Source organism: Charadrius vociferus, unplaced genomic scaffold, assembly GCF_000708025.1.
Source record: "Charadrius vociferus isolate BGI_N301 unplaced genomic scaffold, ASM70802v2 scaffold56, whole genome shotgun sequence".
NCBI classification, from domain to species: Eukaryota; Metazoa; Chordata; class Aves; order Charadriiformes; family Charadriidae; genus Charadrius; species Charadrius vociferus.
Window position 1 is genome coordinate 3,027,643 of NW_009649057.1, and position 23,887 is coordinate 3,051,529.

The window sequence follows — 23,887 nt, forward strand, 5'->3', positions numbered from 1 at the left end:
TGTGCAGACGTGGGGGATTGGTTTAGTGGTGGTGGTGGCAGTGGTTGGTGGTTGGACTTGATGATCTGAAAGGTCCCTTCCAACCGAGACAATTCTATGATTTGTTCTTCCTTTCCTCATTGGTGGGGGAATTGCTAATTCTGTGGGGTTTGTTCTGAGAAGTTTCAGTTTTAAATGATTATCTGTGTCAGAAAACGTCCTGGCGGTGCAGATATTGAAAACGCGAACGTGAAGTGGATAAGCAAATGCCCCTCGCTGTCTTTGCCTGCACTGGGCGTCCCTGGAGAGCGCCGGCGGCCCCTGCGGTTTGGGGGTCGGCGAGACGCGGGTGCGAATGGCAGCCTCACCTGTGCGCCCCGGGCTGCTTTGTGAAGAGTTGACTTGCGCTAATTTTTCATTGTCATCGTCTTAAACAAGTTTTTCAGGTTAATGCTGAAGTGGTTTGGCTTTGGAAGGTGCGGTGTTTTGTGAGAGCAGGGTTGTGTTTTGTTTCGTTTTGGGGTTTTTTAAGTGGGGGAGTTGTTTTTTTCAGTACCCCCAGCCCCTCCACGTGCCTACCCTGTCGATGGCACTGGTGTCAGTTGGGATGCTGCAGGGATACTGCCTTCCTCCAGGGTTTTGCAGGGTGAGGATGACTTTTCCTTGGGATCTCCGGAGTTGAAGGGTTTTGGAGAGGTCATTGACTCCATCTCTTTGCTCCGGGGCAGGATCAATAACTGTTTGTCTCTGGTGATGGATGTTTCTCTGTCCTGTTCTGCAAGACTTGCCCGTCCCCCGGGGGGGTTGTTCCATCCTGTGCTATCAGCCGTGGGCTCCGACTGCGGCTGACCTGAGGAGGAGCCGCCCCACAAACCCCACCACAACACCTCGCCTTCAGCCCAACTTTGCAACAGCCTAATATTTCAGATAACTTTTACAGTGTTTGGCCTGATTTAAAGCAGCAGGTTGCTTGAAGGGATTGATGGAAATCCTTCTCCTGTGTTTTCCTCCGAGGATTTAGCTGCGGTAGGGAGCAGGGACGCAGGCTGGCATCCTCCTCGTGCCATGGTGTTGCCCGCGGCTCCTTGCCCAGAGGCTGCAGACACACGTACGTGTGGAAGATGACTATCTGCTTTTAAGAAGAGGGGTCTAAGCACTTGTATCTTTCTTTCTAAGGAGTCCCTTGAAAAATGGGCTGTACCCACGCTCCACAGAGCCACGTCTGTTCCTCTTGCTCCGGCAGCCGGTCCCTGCGGGGATTGGGAGGTTTGGGACCTGGGGCAGGGAGGGTGGAGAGCTGCAGCGATTCCCGAAGCCCCAAGTTCTGGGCATTCGTTCCCTAGGGCTCCTTTTTGCTCCGTGCAAGACATGTTCAGCATCTGGCTTTAAAACAGACCCCCCGCCCCCCCATCCAGCTTGTGCGAAGGCACCTGGTCCTAGATAAGTAACCGAGCTGCTCTGCTGTGGTCCCCAGCACAGAGCTATCCTTGGATTTATGGATTTGTCCTTGGCTCGCTCCTATGAAAGAGGGGCAGGGCTGTTCCTGAGTCGCTGAAAGGAGACTGGGGTGGAGGGATTTAATGATTTGTAGGTCAGATAGAGCTGACCACAGCATCTCCTCAGCCGTGCAGCACCCTGACCCCCCTGGCTGCCCTCCCTGTGCCCGGGCGAGCAGAACGCCGTGGGCTTTGGGAGCGCTTTAGGCAAGGGGGAACTCCCGGCATCCCCCTGGGTGTGCTGTCGCTCTTCCTCCCATGGGATCTCCATGCACAGGAAGGTCCTTGTGATGGATAGCTTGGTATCGTGATGCCCGGCAGCCCTGGCCAGGAGTAAGGGCTCTCCTGGGGCTGCGGTAGAAGCTGCTGTCCCCCTGCCCTGGGCTGGGACTCATGGGTGGTGGCAGGTCACCATGAAGCGGGGAGAACTGCTGCGTGCAGGGCAGAGATACGGTGCAGTGAAGCATTTGGGGGACTGAGCTCTGCAGCGTCGATGGGCAGAGCTGATGCTCGGTGGTGTTCTGCTGAGGCTTGGGTCACCTTGCCTTGGGGAAGCCCAGAAAGCGTGCCCAGCATGGTGGGGTGGTCACCAAGGAGAAGAATGGAAAGCTGGAGCTTGGTGCAGGTTCTCGACCCTCTCATGGTGCTGTTAGTCTCGCTGTTTTCATCCTTGTGCGTTTGCAGCTTGTCAGCGTTGTGGGGTCCGTTGGTCCCTACTAGTGCCACATGTCCACACTCTGGTATAGGGGTGGAAACTGCTTCATGGCACAGGGTAACCGTTTGTGGAGGAACGTAATGATTGAGTTGCTGGGTGAGGAGGATCCTTTGAGCTCAGTTGCACTGTTAAAGACCATCACTGAGATGTGCAAAGGGCAACGAAGATGATTAGGGGATTGGAACATCTCTCATATGGAGAAAGGCTGAGGGACTTGGGTCTCTTTAGTCTAGAGAAAAGAAGATTGAGGGGGGATCTTATTAATACTTACAAATACTTAAAGGGAGGGTGCCAGGGGGTCTTTTTTCAGTGGTGCCCAGTGATAGGACGAGGGGTAATGGGCATAAACTTGAACATAGGAAGTTCCATCTTAACATGAGAAGGAACTTCTTTACTTTGAGGGTAGTGGAGCACTGGCACAGGCTGCCCAGAGAGGTGGTGGAGTCTCCCACTCTGGAGACATTCCAAACCCGCCTGGACGCTGTCCTGTGTAACGTGCTGTAGGTGACCCTGCTCTGGCAGGGGGTTGGACTAGATGATCTCCAGAGGTCCCTTCCAACCCTAACCATTCTGTGATTCTGTGCGAGGAGGAGGAAAACAAGGGTGGAAATAAGGAGTTGTGGGAAACTATCTCCAGATCCCCTAAACCTGGAGATCCCGTTCTGGCAAAGACCCATCTGTGGTGGACACGCGGTGCTGCAGCTCAGGGCGCTGCGGCAAATCTCCCCGGAGCAGCCCTGCCTGCTGCTGACCCCTCCAGCCCTCCTTGCGGGGGTAGTACCCAGGTTTTAAATACCCAGGGAGGGGATTTACCCCTCTTGGCAGACTTGCTTCGGTGAACAGTGAGCATTTACGGCCCAGGCAGGGACGCAGTGGCTGCGTGTGTAACTTAACTCACCCGGTGCTCTTGGGACAGGCTTTTCCTTGCCTCGTGCTATCCAGGGCTATCGCATTAAATCGCCTGCTGCGATTGCTTGGCCGTCACATAGATTTTTATCTGGCGTGTCCTTTGGAAAGGGAGCCCTGAGCTGTCGCTGGGAATGTTAAAAAGATAAATGTGTTTTGCACCTGGCGATGGGAAGGAGCAGCTTTAGGGCTTGTAAGAGCCTCCAGCCTCCGCTGGCCGCACTGGCTGCACGCTCTGCCTCTTCTCCGGCCAGCTGAGCATCCCAGAGGGGCCAGAAAGGACCGGCCTGTCTGCTTTGGCACTGCCGAGCCCTGCTGGTGGCTGGAGGTGGCTCAGGTCCCCGGCTGTGCCCTGGGATGAGTTAGGGAGAGGGGCTGCGGTGGGAGCAGGACTCGGTAGGGCAGCGGGAAGGGCGTGCTGCTGCTTGGAACGGGGATGCAGGAGAGGGAGCGGAGCCCTGGGGCTCATGTTCTTAATTGTTTTCTTGCATGTAGTGACCCTGGCCCCATTTGGGCGCCTGAGGTCTTGTTTGCATACTGGAGCCTGTCCCAGCCCTCTGCTGAGGCTGCCAGGAGGGAAGAGCTTGTTTTCGAGACTCCTTGATGGAAAACATTTGCCTGTCTCGGAGAGAGGGTTTCCTCTGTTTGGCCGGGCAGGGAGGGCTGTCCCCTCCGCGGCATCGCAGATCCTGGGCTTGGGTGTGTGGGTTAGCCCTGCGGAGTCATCTGCCCCTGGGAAATCCACGCTGGTGTGGAAAGCCTGGCCAGGAAAGCGCAGGGAAGGCCAGGATGGGGCTGTGCAGCACGAGGGGGCGGAGGAGGACCATGTCTCTTTGGCCTCAAGCGAAGCTCTTAGAGAACAGCATCCAGGCGTTGCTCGGGGTGGTGGCTAGCAAGGACCTAAGCAGCTTCCTCGTCCTCTGTGGTACCGCTCTGCTGTGGTGGCATCTGGGGCACTGGCTTCACCGGGTCTTTCATCTGGGTGCTCTCCAGCCACGGACTGGAAGATGTTCTTCACCTCGGTATTTCACACATTGACTGGGGTGTCCTGTGCTGCCTGAGACGGGGGCTTGGACAAGAACCACGGAGACGTGGACCAGAAAGGTTGAACCGAGTTTCCAGCACTCCGTCTGTACAACATACCATGGATGCTGGTCTTTTTTTGGCTTCCTTTGTCCCATGGGAAATTACTCTTTTGTGATGAGAGCCTGAAAGGAGGTCGGATGCTGAGGACATCAGCTGAGCGCCTGGGGACCGAGAGGTTCTTTTTGTTCAGAATAAGAGGAGGATTAGAAAGACGGAGGAGCCCGTGCAGATCTGCGCTACCTCTCGAATGGATGCTTCTCTCTACCCCGCGGCTCTCTCCTCGCCTCACCGCCTGCCTTCACCTTGCCACCCAGGCAAGCTTCTCCGGGAACATACGGCTGTATCTTCATCCCCCATTCATGCTTTTCCCCTCAGGCGAAGCTGTTTCTTCTGCAGGAGGCCAGGCCTCCTCTGAAGATGGGAGCGCTGCACGGGCTGGGCTTAATTTAGATTAGATGCGCACTTGTGAACTCAGCCCAGCCGGGGGGACGGCCGCTGCATCACATCGCATCGGGGTGAGCTGCGATGGAGCTGGGTGGGAAGTGGTTTTCCTCCCTCCCAGAAGCTAAAAACAAACTGTTGGGGGGTGCGTGTGCATTGGGAGTGGGGAGCAAACCAACGCTCAGAACTCACCGTCTGCATCAGGAGCAGCAAATAAGGAGTGGAGAGGTGCTTGGGGAGCCGAAAGGTGTGGGTAGAAGGGCTTTATTAGCTCCATTTGAAATATTTCGTCTCGATTCCCATTTAGCTGTGGAATCTGACTTTATTTTAGCTTTAAATTTAGATTTTCAAAACAGGCCTGTCAAATTAGTAAAAGAAAATCTGATTAGAAAATGGCAGCGGGATTGAGGTCTTTGTTTTTCTCCGTGCGTGATTTGGCTTGGAGATCGCTCTTAACCAAAAATACCCTATTGGAAAGTGGTTTTTAGCTAATCAACACTTTCCAACTGGGGAAAAAAAATAGAGCAGAGTTGGAAAATCCCTGCCACTGGCTCCTCAGCCAGCGGCCACCCCTCAGCAGGGGCCGGGAGGGTCGGGTTGGTGGGTCAGGGCTGCGGTGGTGTTGGGGATGACTTGGGGACCGGAGGAAGGAGGAGCGCAGAAGAGAGTGGGATGGCTTTGTGCCTTCCCCTCTCCTCTCCTGCTCACTGCTGTCCCCGTGTCTGGGTTCAACTGTTTGAACTCCCTGAGGACACGGGTAGCTGAGCCCAGTGCCATGGGGCTCGTGCTGCGATGGATGCTGCGGTGGGGGGCAGGTGGCTGGGAGGGGGCAACGGGGGGTCTGGCTGGCTCCCAAGCAGCCAACCCTGAGGGATGGGAGGGGGTTATTAGCCTGTTGTTATCCATTTACCCAGATATCCTGGCTAATCAGCTTTCAGATGGGGAGAATTAATTGGTTTCGTTTGGAGCACCAGCCGTGTTTAATTGAAATGAATTCTCTCCCATTTCCAAACGGGCACTTTCTCGGCTGCTGTGGGATGGGGAGGGGTTTGCAGCGTTCCCATCGCGGACCCTCACGGCGCGGTGCGGCTGCAGTGAACCGGCTGTAAGAGCTGTGTCCTTCACCCCTCTCTCCGTCTGGGAAGGAGCTTTCGTTTTTCCACACACACAACCTTTTCGGATGCGCTCCAAACCCTCTGCTTTATAGCAAGGCTGGGGAGCGCACATCCCACATTGTCTCAATCCTCCTAAATATGTAGAGCGGTGTGTACCGGGGAGCTTGGCAGGTCACCTTGGTGGCACATGAGTGGCATCGCTGTGATTCATACTGCTTTCTGTGGGCAAGAGGGGGGATGGAGTCAGGAGAGGAGGGTCCCCAGGGCTGGGTGGGCACGTCTTGTCTGCATGCAAGATGCTCAGGGCTGTTGCCGGCAGGGGCAACTTCTTGGAACACAAAAGAAGTATGGCCAGCAGGTTGAAGGAGGTGATTCTGCCCCTCTCCTCCACTCTTGTGAGACCCCACCTGGAGTACTGCCTCCACCTCTGGAGTCCTCAACATAAGAAAGACATGGACCTGATGGAGTGTGTCCAGAGGAGAGCCACGAGGATGATCCGAGGGCTGGAGCACCTCTTCTATGAGGAGAGACTGAGAGAGTTGGGGCTGTTCATCCTGGAGAAGAGAAGGCTCTGGGGAGACCTTATTGCGGCCTTCCAGTCCCTAAAGGGGCTATAGGAGAGCTGGGGAGGGACTTTTTACTGGGGCATGGAGTGATAGGACGAGGGGGAATGGCTATAAACTGGAAGAGGGCAGGGTTAGATTAAACATTAGGAAGAAGTTTTTCACTTTAAGGGTGGTGAGGCACTGGCACAGGTTGCCCAGAGAGGTTGTTGAGGCCCCATCCCTGGAGGTGTTCAAGGCCAGGCTGGACGGGGCTTGGAGCAACCTGGGCTGGTGGGAGGAGTCCCTGCCCAGGGCAGGGGGTGGGAACTCAATGATCTTTAAGGTCCCTTCCTACCTTGTCCCCTTCACAGCACTCTTAAAAACAAGCAGGCAAACCAAAACTGGTGCGTTCCCATCATTTTATATTCCCGGCTTTCGAGCGGCACAGCGAGAGGGTCGGGCACAGGGGTAGCAGGGTTTTGGCGAGATGGCGTAGCGCGGTCCAACGTGCCGTGGAACAAAAAGGTTTCTGTGGACGGGTGGGTGTGTAAAGCAATGAGCGTGGGAACTATATGGCAGGACAACCCCTGGCCCCGTGGATTTGCTTTTCCACTGTGCCGAACCCCGACGTCATTTGGAGGCGTCACACCGAACGCTGTGTTCTTGGGCAGAAAGGCAAAAAAGCCCCGAAACACCTGGTAAGTTTTATGTATGTGCGAAGTCCCGGTGAAGTTAATGGGAGTTAAGTGTATGGTTAAGTGCTGTACTTAACCGGGCTCTTAATAACCCAGTGGGAATAGCTGTGACGTTTTTGGGAAAGAAAAAGGATTTGTGAACTTGCTGAGCTTTTTGATCTTTTCTTTAAATGAAAGTCATGGATTTGCCTGCGCTGTGATGCACGGGGAGGGGGGGGCAGTGCCTTTCTTAAATTGCGTATGTGTAAATGGATAAAACTTTTTTCTTTTTTCTCCTTTTTCTTTTTTTTTTTTCTTCCTTCCCCCCGCACTGGTGTGCAATGCCACAGGTACCAGTGGGGGCCCTCCTCCGGGGTACTGGGGGGGCTGCGGTGCGTATCTCCTGTAGTGTGAGTGACGATGCCAGAATTGCGGAGTACCGTCAGATGCCGAGCGCGATGCAGACACGTGCACGGAGCTTTTACGCCCGTTACTGTGGCTGAGTGCCCTCCCTCTCCCCTTGGAAAGCGGTGGTTTGTGCTGCTGCTTTTCAGAAAGATGTTCATTATGCTGAAATATTTTCACTTTAAATACGGTAAGGCAGATTTTTCTTTTTTTGGCACAATAGGTCCCTGGAGGTGTTCAAGGCCAGGCTGGATGGGGCTTGGAGCAACCTGGGCTGGTGGGAGGAGTCCCTGCCCAGGGCAGGGGGTGGGAACTCAATGATCTTTAAGGTCCCTTCCTACCTTGTCCCCTTCACAGCACTCTTAAAAACAAGCAGGCAAACCAAAACTGGTGCGTTCCCATCATTTTATATTCCCGGCTTTCGATCGGCACAGCGAGAGGGTCGGGCACAGGGGTAGCAGGGTTTTGGCGAGATGGCGTAGCGCGGTCCAACGTGCTGTGGAACAAAAAGGTTTCTGTGGACGGGTGGGTGTGTAAAGCAATGAGCGTGGGAACTGTACGGCAGGACAACCCCTAGCCCCGTGGATTTGCTTTTCCACTGTGCCGAATCCCGACGTCATTTGGAGGCGTCACACCGAACGCTGTGTTCTTGGGCAGAAAGGCAAAAAAGCCCCGAAACACCTGGTAAGTTTTATGTATGTGTGAAGTCCCGGTGAAGTTAATGGGAGTTAAGTGTATGGTTAAGTGCTGTACTTAACCGGGCTCTTAATAACCCAGTGGGAATAGCTGTGACGTTTTTGGGAAAGAAAAAGGATTTGTGAACTTGCTGAGCTTTTTGATCTTTTCTTTAAATGAAAGTCATGGATTTGCCTGCGCTGTGATGCACGGGGAGGGGGGGGCAGTGCCTTTCTTAAATTGCGTATGTGTAAATGGATAAAACTTTTTTCTTTTTTCTCCTTTTTCTTTTTTTTTTTTCTTCCTTCCCCCCGCACTGGTGTGCAATGCCACAGGTACCAGTGGGGGCCCTCCTCCGGGGTACTGGGGGGGCTGCGGTGCGTATCTCCTGTAGTGTGAGTGACGATGCCAGAATTGCGGAGTACCGTCAGATGCCGAGCGCGATGCAGACACGTGCACGGAGCTTTTACGCCCGTTACTGTGGCTGAGTGCCCTCCCTCTCCCCTTGGAAAGCGGTGGTTTGTGCTGCTGCTTTTCAGAAAGATGTTCATTATGCTGAAATATTTTCACTTTAAATACGGTAAGGCAGATTTTTCTTTTTTTGGCACAATAGGTTGGGTCGTTCCCAAAGCAGCTGCCAGATAGGGGCTCGGTAACAAACCTTTAAAAAAAAAAAAAAAAAAACCCCCAACAAAAAAAAAAAACACTCTCCCCTCCTTTCCAGCCGGCGCAATACCACCTTCCCATCACCTCCTCACTCCATAAATTGTTTTCAGATGTCCATAAATAAACTCTAATCCCCTTTTCCAGTCCCTCGCGTGTCTTCGCTCCACCCTGTGTAGAGCAGCACACGCCAATGCAGAGGAGACCTGGTCCATCGACAGGGCTTGGAGGTGTTGGGCTACTCCAAGAAGTCCCTGTTCCTTCAGGCTGCGGTGAATTTTTCTCCGTGCTTTGCCACCTTTTCTGGACAACTGTCCAAGATCTGGCAGCCCGCAGAAGCTGGCTGGTTAATTGAGCAGAAAGGATGTTGTACCCTGTCGCTCACCAGCACTTGGAAGCTGGAGGCACAATGTGAATTGTGTTCGTGTTCCCTCATCCGGAGATGTGCATCTCTTATTAGATTAATTTTTTTTTAATATATGCAGAATATACAGTGGGAGCAGCATTAATTCGCACTAATGGTTGTGAGATCTACTGAGAATTAACTGCATTTTTTCGAAAATTAGTGAGGAAGCGGATAAACACGATTATTAAAAAAACAAGAAAGGTACTTTTGCAACAGCAATACATGTTACTCATTTATCTGACAAGTGTTCTTTACTTTTAATTATATTTCATCATTTGCTAGCGAATGCTCTGCTGGTAGATATTGTAATAACCCCAGTAATTTCAGACCTCGCTTTAGCATTTGTTCAGCCTTTGTTTGGAAGGGGTGTATGGTGGTGGTTGGGTTTTGGAGTAATTGCCGCTGGAGCCTGCAGTGGCTCCTGGGTGCCGCAGAGATGAAGCCATGTACACGTGCTCTGGGAGATGCTCTCACCCACTCGCTGTCCAAAGCAAAACTGTGTTCAGTTTTGGGCCCCTCATTACAAAAAAAAAAAAAGGACATTGAGGTGTTGGAGCGTGTCCAGAGAAGGTCAGCGGAGCTGGTGAGGGGTCTGGAGCACACGTCTGATGGGGAGCGGCTGAGGGACCTGGGGGTGTTCAGCCTGGAGAAGAGGACGCTGAGGGGAGATCTTCTCGCGCTCTCCAGCTCCCTGAAATGAGGGTGTAGCGAGGGGGGGGCGGTCTCTGCTCCCCAGGAACAGGCGATGGGACAAGAGGGAACAGCCTCAAATTGTATTAGGAGAAATTTCTTCATTGAAAGGGTTGTCAAGCACTGGAATAGACTGCCTAGGGAAGTGGTTGAACCACCATCCCTGGAGGGATTTAAAAGACGGGCAGATGTGGTGCTGAGGGACGTGGTTTAGTGATGGACTTGGCAGTGTTAGGTTGATGGTTAGACTTGATGATCCTCAAGGTCCCTTCCAACCTAGATGATTCTGTGGTTCTATAAACACAGGGTAGGAGCAATGGTAGGACCCACACTGTGTTCTGGGGAGGGCACTGAGGTTTGCGGGTGGTCGCTCAAGGGGTCTGAAGTCAGCCTGGGGTTGAGGCAAAGGCTCCTAAAAGATGTGCAGCTTCTCTGAGTTTTATCCCCCCCCCCCTTTTTTTTTTTTTTTTAATTCCTGAGTTTAGCTGCATCCCTCCTTCATCATGTCACCTCTACGCACCTTTTTCTGTGACTGCTACCAGTGCTGCTCTGTCCATGGGGGCCAACTGACCAGCAGGTTGGCTTCTCCATCAGATGATAAAATGGATATTCTGCGTCAGGGTTGGGTTGGATGAGGCTTTGAGCAACCTGGTCTAGTGGGAGGTGTCCCTGCTCGTGGCAGGAGGGTTGGAACAAGATGATCTTTAAGGTCCCTTCTAACCTAAGCCATTCTATGATTCATTTTTTTTCTGGTGGAGAAGGCACCAGCTCGGGCAGAAGCTGTGGAGGTGTTTATGGCCTCTGCTGGGCAGTGGGTGAAGCGTGAACATGATAAAAGTGGCTCCAGAAGAACACAGAGTGATGTGGCTCAGCCAGCACAGCCAAGGGCGTCATGCCAAATGCTCTGCTGTGGGATGGGGCACCTGCACGGGCAGAGCTTTGCTCACAGCTCAGGGCAGGAAAGTCTGGAAAAAACCCATGAGATGTACCTGTAGGCAACGCTCGCTGTCCCTGAAATGGGAGGAGTAAAGTGCGGAGCAAGGCGGGTTCGGGCTCCCATGGGACCGACTGTCCCTGCCCAGGGGCACGTGGGTGCAAGGTGCAAACCTGCAGGTCTGTTGGAGGGGTCTGATCAAGAGGATCTCCCAAGTGACCATCTGGGGAAGCTCTGGAGGGAGGAGAGGTGGGGCAGGGACACGCTCCCCACTAGCATCAGGCAAAGTGGGTATGGTCACGCTGCGGTGACTGGTGATTTCGGTGAAACCAAGCCAAAACTGAACCCTGGAGAACTTCATTGCTCTTTTCTTTCATGTGGGAAGGCCACATGCAGTCTGTCTGGTGGTCCTCCATGGTATTGGGTGGATTCCCACTTGCTTTTCTCCTGGCAGAGGCTGCCTATGCTGGGATGTGGCCGCAGGGCGGCTCCAGCGGCCGTTGGGATGCTCCTCACCTGAGCCAGGTCCCCACGGGGGTCGGGGTTCGGGCTCCGCTCTGAAGGAGGTGCAGAGGGGGACGTTGCGTTGGGTGGTGGCTCTGTGCGTGCTGGCTTTGAGGGACCTGCCTTTAGCCCCGTGGTTAGTAGCAAGGCGCGTTGTGTGTCAACACAACCCTGGGTGCCTGCAATGCCTGGGAGCCCTTGCTGCGAGACCTCTTGCGTGCTGGTGAGGCTTAGCGTGGACGGGGTGAATTATTTTATTTAAAAGCAAGATTGCTTGTTCTTAACTCCAGTGGATTTTTTTTCCTTTTGTTTAGAATGTGGCTAAAATGCAGTTCGGGTCCCGGGTGTATGTGAGCCGAGCAGGAGGAACGTGTGGAGGTGTCTCTAGCGGGCTCGGCGGGCAGGAGGGATGGGGCTCGGGAACTGAAACACCTTGGGGGGGGGGGCAAAAAAAAAGAAAAGAAAAAAAAAAAGCCGCTTTTGTTTTTGGTGTCAGCTCTGCACTCCGGCAGCGTGCCCGCATTAGGGAAACATGAGCGTGAACGCACGAGACCTTATGCATTTTAAAATCTTCCCTCTCTGAGGGCAAGCTCCGGGTTAGCGGGTCAGCCGATTTAGGTGAACCGTTTAGCGTGCATTAAAATCACAATTTATGCAATCTGCGCTCTGGCTTTAAAAAGAGCTGGCAATCAGGTGCTTAATAAAATCACCTCCAGCCCTCCTCTTTCAGTTCACTGCAAATAAATGCCTTTTTTTTTTTTTTTTTTGTTTTTTTTTACATCATAAAAATGGATTAGGAGTCATTTTGAATTGTTATCCTAGCAAGATGTGCAGCTCAGGATACGCAGGCATGTTGGGTGTGATTGAGGTTTGTGTGTTTTGGTGCTCGCGTACAGCTGGTGCCTGGGAGACCATTCAAATAAACATTTACTGGAACATCACATTGCATGTCTGAACGGCGCAGAAAAGGCTGATTGGCAGGTTCACTCCTCCTTTTTGTTTTCCGTTCTTGGATGAAACAGCGAAACAAAATTTAGCGTGGCTTAAAAAAAAAAATAAATAAAATTATATGGAAATGTGACTTTTTGTCTGACTTGTTTGGTTTTGTTTTTTTTTTTTTTTAATGTGGAAGAGTCGGAGATTTTAAAGTTATGGTTCCCACAGCAACTGTAACTCTCATCTCTTGTGCGTGTGTTACACTTTGCAGGACTGTATATGCTATTAAATTTATGCCCGCTGCATGTGCGGACGGCATGGCAAGCAGAGCAGCCACGTGTGCTGGATCTGCACGAGCCTGCTGGAGCCATCCTATGGGAACCCTTCCTATCAACCCCCTGGCCAGATCCTGCGCTCCCTTCCACCAGTATAACCCCTTTCAGAGAGGATGGTTCATAGGCGCTGTGGGCTCTGGGCAGGGTTGGGCGATGTGGCTGTGGTGACAACAGCAACAGACGGCAGTATCCCACCATCGCTGGAGCTCGGCGATGTTTTAAGAGCTGTGGAAAGAGGGGAGAATAGAGAAAAAAAAAAAAAGACGTAATACAGTTTTCTTCGGGCCACAATTCAAGCAGCCGTCCCCGCTCAGCAAAGCACTGAGGCATGTGCTATAGTCTCATGGACTGTAATGGGAATTAAACACGTATTTAAAGTTAAGCGTGTGGTTAAGCACCTTGGTGAAGCAGCGCTTGAATGGGGATTTGAAGCGTACAGGGAGAAAATGTGGTATTTTTTTAGTAGATTTGCCCTGTATCATTGCTGTCTTGTACGGAGAGGTGCGGTTGAGTGGTTTTGAGGTCGGGGCTGGATTCAGATTTCTCTGGAGGTTTTGTTTTGGATATTCTATCTTTTTTTTTTTTTTTTTTTCAATCCTGGTGTTCATCTTCTCCTCGCTAGCCTTTGTGTTGGCTCGCTGTCTGTTTTTGCTCTCCTCCTCGTGCTCTGCCTTGGTTTCCCTGCCCGGTGCCCACCCGGGGGCTCAGTTGCCCACCCCCCGCAGCACGTAGGGGTACGTGCCTTCAGAGGGTGGCTGCTGTTCATGGACAGGAGTGGGCAACGTCTCCTCCAGAGAGAAGCTGCCTGCCATCAGGAGGGGCAGCTGGAGGAGGGAGCTGGCAGGACCCTCGTGTCCCCGCGGCGTACCAGCACTGCTCTGTGTTCTGGGCAGGTGACTTCCAGTTGACCGAGATGTCCCAGCTCTCCCAGTAACGTTGTGCTTCTTGAGGCTGTGTTTATTCTTGAGTGGTCCTTACTGCATGTCAAGCTCACAGCTTGGCGTGCCATCCACCATGGATGCAGGAGGATCCATCCTTGGTGTATGTTGTCCCTTCCCTTCTGCTGGCAGAGGCCGTGTGAGGACCGAGCAGGCTCGGTCAGGTCTCTGCCTGTGTGAGCATCGCCTGAGACGGGATCCAGCACCTCCCCAAACTCCAGGTGCTCCTGCTCTGCCCATAAGCCCTGCTTTTCTCTTGAAGGAGAGGTTGGACTAGATGATCTCCAGAGGTCTCTTCCAACCATGACCATTCTGTGATTCTGTGTGACTGCTTCTAGCAAAGCCTGTTTCCCAAAGCCCTGTTTCTCTCCTGTCCTCTCCCTCCTCGTGGTTGGCTCCGGTAGCCCTTCCCTGCCCTCCTGTAGGATGCGTAGTAGTGGATGGGGGGGATCTTTCTTCTTCCTATCTCCTCTTATCACAGAACTGAAAGAATATTGGTATTTCTGAGACCTTTTCTGCCTTTTTAGACTTGGTTGCAATGGGCCAGCGTGTACGGACACGAGAGGGGGAGGATGGGGTGGCAGACAGGAGTGCTGTGGGCACAGAAACCTCCGTTCTGCAGGAAACAGCCAAAACTCCCCCATTACGGGGACGACAGCCGGAGGCTGGTGTTACCCCTGCTGGAGGGAAGAGCACACTCTATAACATCCTTTCCCCTGCCCTGCTGTTTCTTAAAAGCCAGAGGGATGGAGTGCCATCTGTGGGCATGTCCTGCACCCCGGGAGGGCGAGGATGCGGCGGGGCACAGAGGAGGTCGTGAAAAACGGCAGTGTGCAGGAGAAGGAAGACTCCAGGAGATGTCTGCAGAGATCAGCCTTATTTTTCATCGTTAATGATCTGAAAGAAGGTGCAAACAGCATGTTAATTAAGATTTGCAGGAGAAATATTTAAATTGAGAGGTGCAGCAAAGAGAAAGAGCAATAAGGCAAAGGAGTCGTAGGGAGAAGCTGGTGTGGTGCGGAGGTTTGATCTGGAAAGGGAAGAAGCAGATGCCATGCAACCCAACACCTTAAATGTGGTGGTTTTCTTCCAAAGTTGTCTCGAGCATAGGTTGGTTGGGGTGCATGCGTGGGGAGTCCTGGTGCAGGGTCTGGGCTGGGGAAGGGACCTGCTGGTGGGACTGGGAGGGAGAGGATGGACAGAGCTGGGGCCGTCCCCTGGCCAGCCTGGGCACACCAATGGGTATCTTCTCGGAGTGTGGCTGCAGCAGAGTGTTTGGCCAAGAGGACTGATTGCCAATTAACAGACACTGTTATAATGGCAAACACGGATGATCCCAATTCTGGTCGCGGTTCACCCTGGGACGTGGCCTCGGAGGACCTGTGCCCGGGAGCAAACCTCCACCTGGGGAAGCGGCATTTACAGGGTCTCCGTGCTGCCGTTCAGCATCGCTTTTAGTTAAATTAATTAGAAATCTGTTAGCTCAAATTACAGCACGGCTAAAACCTAATGCAAATGTTTACTACACCTGCTCATCGAGCGCTGCTTTATTATAGCCTTCGGCAATGGCTGAGATGAGCTGGGAGAGGTTTGTGTGCTGAGGTGTGGAGGTCCAAGCTTTGGCCCTTGCTGGTGGCATCTCTGCCTTTGGTCTGTGTTAGCTGGATGTGTCTGACCTGCCCGCTTGCGTCCATGCTCCGGTGGTGCTTTCTGTGTCTGGATTGACCCAGGAGGGGATGAAATGTTGGAGCAGGTCCAGAGAAGGCCCCGGAGATGCTGGGAGGGCTGGAGCCCCTCTGCTGGGAGGACAGGCTGGGAGAGTTGGGGGGGTTCAGCCTGGAGAAGAGAAGGCGAAAAGAGGGAGACCTTAGAGCCCCTTCCAGTCCCTAACGGGGCTACCGGAGAGCTGGGGGGGGAATGCTGATCAGGGAGGGGAGCGATGGGACGAGGGGGAACAGTTTTACACTGAAAGAGGGGAGATTACATTAGATGTTGGGAAGCAATCCTTTCCTGTGCGGGTGGTGAGCCCCTGGGGCAGGTTGCCCCAAGAAGCTGTGGCTGCCCCATCCCTGGAGGTGTTCAAGGCCAGGTTGGACGGGGCTTGGAGCAACCTGGGCTGGGGGGAGGTGTCCCTGCCCAGGGCAGGGGGTGGAACTGGGTGATCTTCAAGGTCCCTTCCAACCCAACCCATTCTATGAATCTATGAAATGTTTGAAATAGAGATAAGAAGCTCTAGAACTGAATGCTGTGTCTGATGAAAAAACATGGCGAGGACAAAACTGGGGGACTGGAAGACCAGAAGGGACTGTGGGATCATCTGCTCTGTCCTCCGGTGCCACACAGTGCAAGAATTTCCTGAAGCCTTTATTTCTCATGAAATAAAGCATAGCTTTTCTAAAAGCATCCAGGCTTGATTTAAAAAAAAAAAATATATAAAAAATTGACAGTGATGGATAATCCACTACAACCGTTGGTAAATTGTTCTAGTGTTTAATTACCTTCACGACCAAAAGGAAAAGAGAGGGAAAAGTACACAGTGTGAAGAGCTGTGAGGATTGTGTGATTATTGCTGATACCCGTTTGCTTACCGTGGTGTCCGCGCAGGGCAGTGTGATGCTCCGGCATCGGGGTCCCCCTCACCCCAGCTCTCCCAGGCTGCAGGGCGCGATGGGGGGGTCCCCGTGCAGGGTTTGTGCTGGGCAGAGCCCGGCTGTCCCAGGGGACTGTCCTTGGAGCGATGGCCGTGGGCTGAGAGTGCCCCGTTTCACTCAACAGCGGGTAGACAGTTGTGGGCTGGTTGTCAGCACGATGTGGGACAATAATTAGTTTTGGATGTCATGCGGGAGCAAGAGTGGCTTCGAAGTTAGAAAAGAAATATGGATTATTTTTTTCCCTCAAGGGCAAACCTTTGTGTTGGTGTTCAGAGGAAGCAGCAGAAGGGGTTTGAGTCAACACTGTGGTGAACGGTGTGCTGTTTTGCACTGGTTTCGCTTTGACCCACAGAAGGGATGCTTCGGTGTGTCTGCCCAGCCCAAACCGTCTTCTCCTCCAACCTGGGACCTTCTGTGACTTCAGCCCTGTGTGCTGCGGTGGCCAGCAGACCGTCAGGGCTTACTCTCGTACCGGCTGTGCTGCAGGGCTGGAGGACTCCTTGGGGAGCCATACCATGTCCACAGTGGCGAGCAGAACTGGCCGAGGAGCCCAGGCAGAGCCGGGAAAAGCCAGAGCCTGTTGGAAGCAAGAGTTTGTCCAGACCCCAGAGGAGCTGCAGGACTCCCTCGTCTATCACCGCTTTGGTGGGGAAGGCTGGTGGCTTGCGCTCAAAGAAGCGCATGCATCCTCTTGCTGCTCAGAAATTGTTCAGCATCTCAAACAGATGCCCAAACAGCGATCACCCTCCAGGTCGGCAGCTTGGCAACCTTCATAATTAATGAGAAGCCAAATCTCTTGGCCTTCAAGGTGGCTTCTTCCATCGGTTTTCCTTCTGTGCTTCAACTGAGTCCCAGCCTTCCTGCTTTCCAGCTTCAGCTGAGGATTGCTCCCGTGCCGTGAGCCCTGCAGCTCTGCACACGTGTGGGTTGTCCCCACCAGCTGCCTTCTCCCCATCCTCCTCCTCCCATCCTTCCTCCTCCCCCGTGGGTCTCAGCAGCCCTCCAGTGCCCAGCGGCTCCTGCTCGGCCGGCGCGGGGCACACGGGAGCACGGCGGGAAGGACATTACGCAGGAGAATATGCATGTTCACAGCTCAGAGGATTAAAGGCCCGTGTTCTTATCACTGCAGAACAGAGTATTATAAATCCAGCCTTAGAATACCAAATCCCCGCGCGGCTTGGCCATTGTTTGGGAATATTAAAAAGCTCGGAGACAGAAATAATCAGTTTCCGAATGACACATTGTCAAATAAAACATTTCTCATATTATCCCTTCCTTCCCCTTTCTCTCTCCCGCTCCCTCAGTTGGATAATTTAACATGAAAAATAGATTAAAATGAGGCTGGCTTGAATGCCTCCTAAGTTTGACTCTTTTTTTTTTTCCCTCCCCTTTTCCCCAGGAAGCTCTCCCGGCGCGTGTGTGTCACAGTTAAACAAGTGGCTGCCGGCGCGGGGTCAGGGACGGAAGGAGCACGTCGAAACCAAGCCGCCGGCTATGAGCCCACGAGTGCTCATGCGAGGGACTGGCACGGGCACCCCCGGCCTTTCCCGGGCAGAGAGGGGACCCTTATCTCGCTGGCTGCCAGAGCAGAGATCTGCGCATCCCCAAAGGATGCGGGAGCTGTGGCCGGGCTGGACTGGGGACCCCCCTGTCACTCCCAAACTGGGGTGGGGAAGAGCAGCACGCTAATAATCTCTGTGCCTTTGCACCTTTTTGTAATTTCCCCCAAGCGGAGAGATCTTGAATTTAATACGCTGACAGGTTTATCTGTTCCAAGCCCTTTCCCAGGGGCAGACGCAGCCAGGCAGGCACGTGGCCCCGGCTCTGTCGTGGATGCCGGGACCCCTTCCCAGGGTCCAGCCTGCGGAGCTGCCCCTCGTGAGGGGCTTTCTCGACCACCCTTCCCTTTTCCGAGCATCTGGGTCGTCTCTGGTTGTGCTTTCCCGGGGGGAGCGAGTGCCCTGCTCTGCCCTACAGCCACTTCGTGCTTGCAGAGAGCACCCCGGCACCAGTGATGTCCAGCTGGGCGGCTTGGTGGCTCGGTGGTGAGGTCTTGGAGAAGGCTTTTCCCAGTGGTCGTGTCCGTGAGCGTTGCTCTGAAACCCCTCAGAGCGCCCTCGCTTTGCTGGAAGGATGCCGGCACACAAAGCCGGCCCTGATTTTGCAGTGTGGTTTGTTGTGTTGAAGTTTGTGGCCCTGCTGTCTGTCCTCGGCACTGGGTCTCCCTTTTGCAGGGTCTGGTGTGCTGTGGTTTCTCTCCAGAAAACTGGGCTTCCAAGGGAACAGCCCCAGTTTGGTGCTGGGTGACGCACACTGGGGAGATGCTGTGGGGTCTCTGTGCATCAGGCGCCACGCAGAGCCAAGGAAACACATTTCTGCTCTTCCAGGTTGAGGTGTCCACGTTGTTTGTCACTGCTGAGCATGGAAGGCCATGGAGGGTCTCCATCCTGCTGGTCCTTTGGGTGCTCTGGTACTACAGGGCATGAATCCGGTCAGCTCAGCGAGCCATGCCATTCTCCCACGCGGGGATCCCTGAGCATCTCCTGGCTGCTAAACTGCCTTTCCTGATGGCTCATGTCACCTAAATTGGGGAAGTCAAGCTGAGCAATGTCCTCCTGAGTCCCCGAGCCCTGCTCCTGTTGGGCCAATTAGTGGGGAGAGGAGGGGGTCCTGATGGGAGATGCTGTGTGGGCTCCTCTCCTCAGGTTATGGTGCCGAGGTGGTCCAGGGATGTGTGTCTCCTCCGCTCCTGCTCCCAGTGCCTCTCCCCCAGCTAACTCATCCTGTGAGCTGCAGTGTTCCATGCCAACTCTTTACAGCTGATCCAGGGCTACAAAGCTGGTGAGGGGTCTGGAGGACAAGCCTTATGAGGAACGGCTGAGGGCACTGGGGTTGTTCATCCTGGAGAAGAGGAGGCTGAAGGGAGAACTTATCATTCTCTACACCTACCTGAAAGGGGGTTGTAGAGAGGTGGGGGCTGACCTCTTCTCCCTGGTGACAAGTGATAGGACGAGAGGAAATGGATTCAAATTATGTCAGGTGAGGTTTAGATTGGATATTAGGAAACATTTTTTCACGGAAAGGGTTATCAAACATTGGAGGAGGCTGCCCAGGGAGGGGGTGGATTCGCCATCCCTGGAGGTGTTTAAAAAAAGGGTGGACGTGGTACTTGGGGCAATGGAAGTGTCTTTGTGACAGCGTAAGGGAACAGTAATTAATTGACACACTTCACTGAACATAATAATATTGAGATGAGCTGGTCTGGTATTTACCATGATGACACTGCACCACAGGATGGTCTAACTATTGCCAGCACTAGAAGCAAAAACACAGAAAAAAAAAATGAATCACAGCCAACACCTTCCCACAGCCAATGAGGCAGTGGGGAAAGGAGAGCACACCAATTCCAAGTAGAAAAGGAAAGAGGAACTTCAAGGAATTTCTCCTTAGCCTTTTTCTCAAGAGAGTGAGAAGGTGAGACTCAAAAAGGCTATCTATGGAGAAAGAAATATTACTTAATAGGGCTGTCTCCTGTACAAAGACATCTTTACCTTGATGCGTCATGTTGTATGGCACGCAGACACTTTGCTTCTATGAAGATTTCAAACTCTCTGGAAAACGTCAGTCAGTCAGTGCACTTTTTTAACCATCAAAAGTAATAAAGCTCAGGATATTCTCTCCTGGGTTCCTGTGTATTAATATCCATAGTAATATATATATATATTACTTTTCCTGTATTAATAACCAAAAAGCTTCTGATAGAGGCAATAAAAATCCTCCAAGGTAAATTATCCAGTGCGTTGCAGGGAAGGTTCAGTCAGAATGGAAACTTTCTCCATGACTGCTGCAATCACAGCTCTAGAGACCATGGCAGCAGCACAGCGTTGGCTTAGAGACACTTCTCATTGCAGCCAACATCTTTGTGCATCATATAGTACTGAAGATTTCCAAACACATCTGTAAACAGCAACACAAATTAATAAACGAGCTTGTGGGCTGGATGTACTCTACAGTTCCTTGTTCTTTGAATGCACTCTACATCCTCTGTAATAACTGACAATACAACTCTCATCAGAGCGATAATGGAAAAAGGAATCAAAAGGAATACTTTTTTATCTTTTTATCTTTATGGTAAAAGGGCCTTTCTGTGATAGATCAAAAGTATGTTTTTATGTTGGAGGGGACACACATACACCCAAACCCAACACACTTAAAACTGATAAAAAGCAGAGCATGCAGATGGTTGAGCTGTCTGGGTTTACTATTCATTAGCATGCCAGCAAATTATTTAGGTCATGTGTGGTTTTGTAGTCTGTTATGCAGCAGTTATGAACATACACATAACTGCTTGCAAGTGGCTACCCATAGACGAACATGAGAAGACACTGTTAATGATGCATCACAAGGTCTTCAGAGTTTCTCTGGCACCACCGAATAACCAGAAAATAACATGGGACTAGAACTATCAGAGACATCTTTCAGGCCTGCTGTACAGCTGTGGCAGTCTTCCAGGTTAACAGTGAGCACATAAAAAAGCCAAGGTTGCAAGACCGAATCTGGGTAAGGTATAGTTTATGGCTAGATAACGTGATGAGCAAAGTACGGAAGTCATAAGTTACTTGTTTATTTATACATTGAAGTGTGTATGTCATGCACCAGGGCTGTTCATTTTTCCATTCACACAAGATGGTCTGATGTTCAGTATCAACTCTGTAACAGGACAGTGATGATTGGGAAATATCAGCAGCACTGAGAAGGTAACTGTACAGGCCTTGCCTAACTCGGAAGGACCATTTTGGCCTCACCACAGAACTTGCTGCTTTCCCTCCAGCTGTTGTCTCAAAATTCCTGACAAAAGTGACAATCATGCACCTCGTGTGACAGTGGCAAGTCCCACAAATTCAAATACTATGGGCCCGATGGGATGCAAACAAAACTTCCAGTGAAACCAATGAAAACTTTGGTGCCTCTTGGGAGGGTAGGGAGAGAGGAGCCTGTAGATTCAGATTCTCAGCTGACATACATCAGTACAACTCCACAGATTGCAACAGAGCCATGCTCGCTCACGATGGAGGAGGCTGCCCAGGGAGGGGGTGGATTCGCCATCCCTGGAGGTGTTTAAAAGGTGGACGTGGTACTTGGGGACATGGTTAGAGGTGGTTTTGTCAGGGTAGGTTGGTGGTTGGACTTGATGATCTTAAAGGTCCCTTCCAACCTCAGCAATTCTCTGATTCTGTTGAGGAGCTGGAGCCACGCTCCAGGTATGGCACAGTGCTTTGTATCAAATGTAGATGAAATATTTGCGCATCTCTGCTTTGCTGTTGCCCACTCTGTAAAGTCCTGGACTGTGGCATCCCCTGTGCCTGCCCTGTCCTGGCTCTTCCACGTCGTGTTGCAAAACCCCGATTGCTCACCCCACTCCTGATCTTACATGCCTTGCTTTGCTTCTCTGCCACGGGATAAAATTGCTCCGATGCTGCGGAGGTGAAGGGGCTGGAAGCTGGTACACGCACAGCTCTGCCTGCGCAGGGCTGAGCAACTGGGGCTGAATTTAACCTCCCGAGCAGCTGGCGGCAGGGCTGGCTCCCTTCGGCGCTTCCCAGCCCGGCTCCCTCGGGAGGAGACACCACTTCCATGGGTGTATAGTTAATTAGGAAGTTTATTTTTTCAGTAAAGATTTTTTTTTTTTTTTTTGGACGGTAATGTGGTTGGGAGCTGCACTCAAGAAAATTTGGAGGGGAGAGAAAAGGAGAGCTTTGCAGGAGTCTGGAATACGTTGTGCTGTGCCCCCAGGTCTGCAGGTGAAGTTTTGCTGAAACCATCAGCAAATCACAACCCGAACTGGTGGTGCTGGGGTAACCGTGCCCTGGGGAGCGGCAGTTCTGTGGTGCCATTTATTGCACCGTCGGTGGTGTGAAATGTTGTGTTTGTCTCTGTTGAGGCTTTACTGCTCCCGTCGGGGGCTGGGTTGTTTTAATGAGTTTTTTTTTTTCTCCTAAGTGGTGGGATGTGGTTGCCTTCTTTCCTGCTTCCCAGTGCAGGGCGGGAGGGGGTGCTCGCCCACCTCGGCCCCTGTGTGTGTCGGGGGGCTAGGGGGGCCCAAGGGGTGCACGGCAGGAGCAATGACCCCGGGAGAGCGGGCAAAATAACTTGGGCAGAGCTGAGCCGGGGGTATCACTGTGCTGTCGCTGGCCAAAGGCCACCTCTGGCACCCTGCTGCTCCGGCTGGTGATGTCCCTCCCCAGAGGTGGCTGCTTCATGAATCCACCTGTGTGTAGTTCATGGAGCATCGATGAAATGCTGCTCCTGGGGGTGGAAGAGGAGAGAGAGAGAGAGTCTGTGGATTCACAGCATCCCTTGGTCCATCCCTGTGCCCTCTGTATCTTGTCACCCATCCCTGTGCCCTGTGCATCCCCCGGTCCATCCCTGTGCCCTCTGTATCTTGTCACACATCCCTGTGCCCTGTGCATCCCCCGGTCCATCCCTGTGCCCTCTGCATCCCCCGGTCCATACCTGTGCCCTCTGCATCCCCCGGTCCATCCCTGTGCCCTCTGTATCTTGTCACCCATCCCTGTGCCCTCTGCATCCCCCGGTCCCTCCCTGTGCCCTCTGCATCCCCCGGTCCCTCCCTGTGCCCTCTGCATCCCCCGGTCCATCCCTGTGCCCTCTGCATCTCATCACCCATCCCTGTGCCCTGTGCATCTCCTGACCCGTGCCCTTTGCTCTCCTCTGCAGGGTGGGCTGATCGCACTGCTCCTGCTCCTCTTGGTCTTCACGGTGGCTCTGTACGCCCAGAGGCGCTGGCACAAGCGCCGCCGCATCCCGCAGAAGAGCGCCAGCACGGAGGCCACCCACGAGATCCACTACATCCCCTCGGTGCTGCTGGGCCCCCAGGCCCGCGAGAGCTTCCGCAACTCACGCCTCCAAGCCCACAACTCGGTCATCGGGGTGCCCATCCGCGAGACCCCCATCCTGGATGACTACGAGGACGAGGAGGAGGAGGAGACGCCGCGACGGGCAGAGCCCAGCACCAGGGAGGATGAGTTTGGCAGCCAGGTGACGAGGACGCTGGAGAGCCTGGGCCGGGGCGGGGAGGAGAAGCCTGACTATGAAAAGAAAGGTTAGTGCCTTTTCTCTCTCCTTTTTCCCTCTTCCCATCCTGTACCAGGCTGTCTGTCCTGTGTGTTGTCACCTAGAGAGGATGGCTCATCCATGACATAGTCCCTGTGGGTGGCGTTTGGCTCTCCAGGCTTCGGTCCTCAGCTGTCATCTACAAGATGGTTTGCTGCCCTTCCTGAGCGGGGAATCACCTTTGGGTGGTGCTGGGGAAACTGAGGCACGGTAGCTGTGAGCCCTCAGCTGTCACTGCCAGCCCCGAGGACGGGGTTCCCTGGTCTCGCAGCGCTCCCTGACTGCCCTTCGCTGGCGCTTCAGATGCCGCAGGAGCGTGCGAGCTGTGTGCTTGGGAGCTCCGCGGAGAGCCACCTTCCTAGGATATGACCCGTCTCCTTTGTCATGACCTCTTCCAAAAACAGTCTCCTGTTTCCGTTTGAGGCTGGGGATGGGATGGGATGGGATGGGATGGGATGGGTTGGGAAGCTGACGGCTCCGCTGCCAGGCTCGGTGGCGTGTCCGGTCCTAGCAATGGCAGAGACCGCTGTGAAAGCCCCGGTGGCACAGGGGATGCCTGGCTTGGGGAGCAGCGCTGGCATTGCCCCAGGCAGGGGAGTTGCTCTTTTGCCGTGGGCTTACGCAGCGCCTTGCACCGGGCAGCACGGAGGAGTCATCCTGAG

The 23,887-nt window shown here is 53.1% G+C and overlaps 1 protein-coding gene across 1 annotated transcript in view; it reads left to right on the forward strand.

The window, feature by feature from the left end:
* ASTN2 (astrotactin 2) overlaps positions 1 to 23,887 on the forward strand; it is a 321,046-nt gene that overhangs the window by 17,495 nt on the left and 279,664 nt on the right. The window contains exon 2 of the mRNA XM_009888090.1: positions 22,830 to 23,214. Coding sequence (XP_009886392.1) covers positions 22,830 to 23,214 — 385 coding nt within the window. The remainder of the gene's footprint in view (positions 1 to 22,829; positions 23,215 to 23,887) is intronic.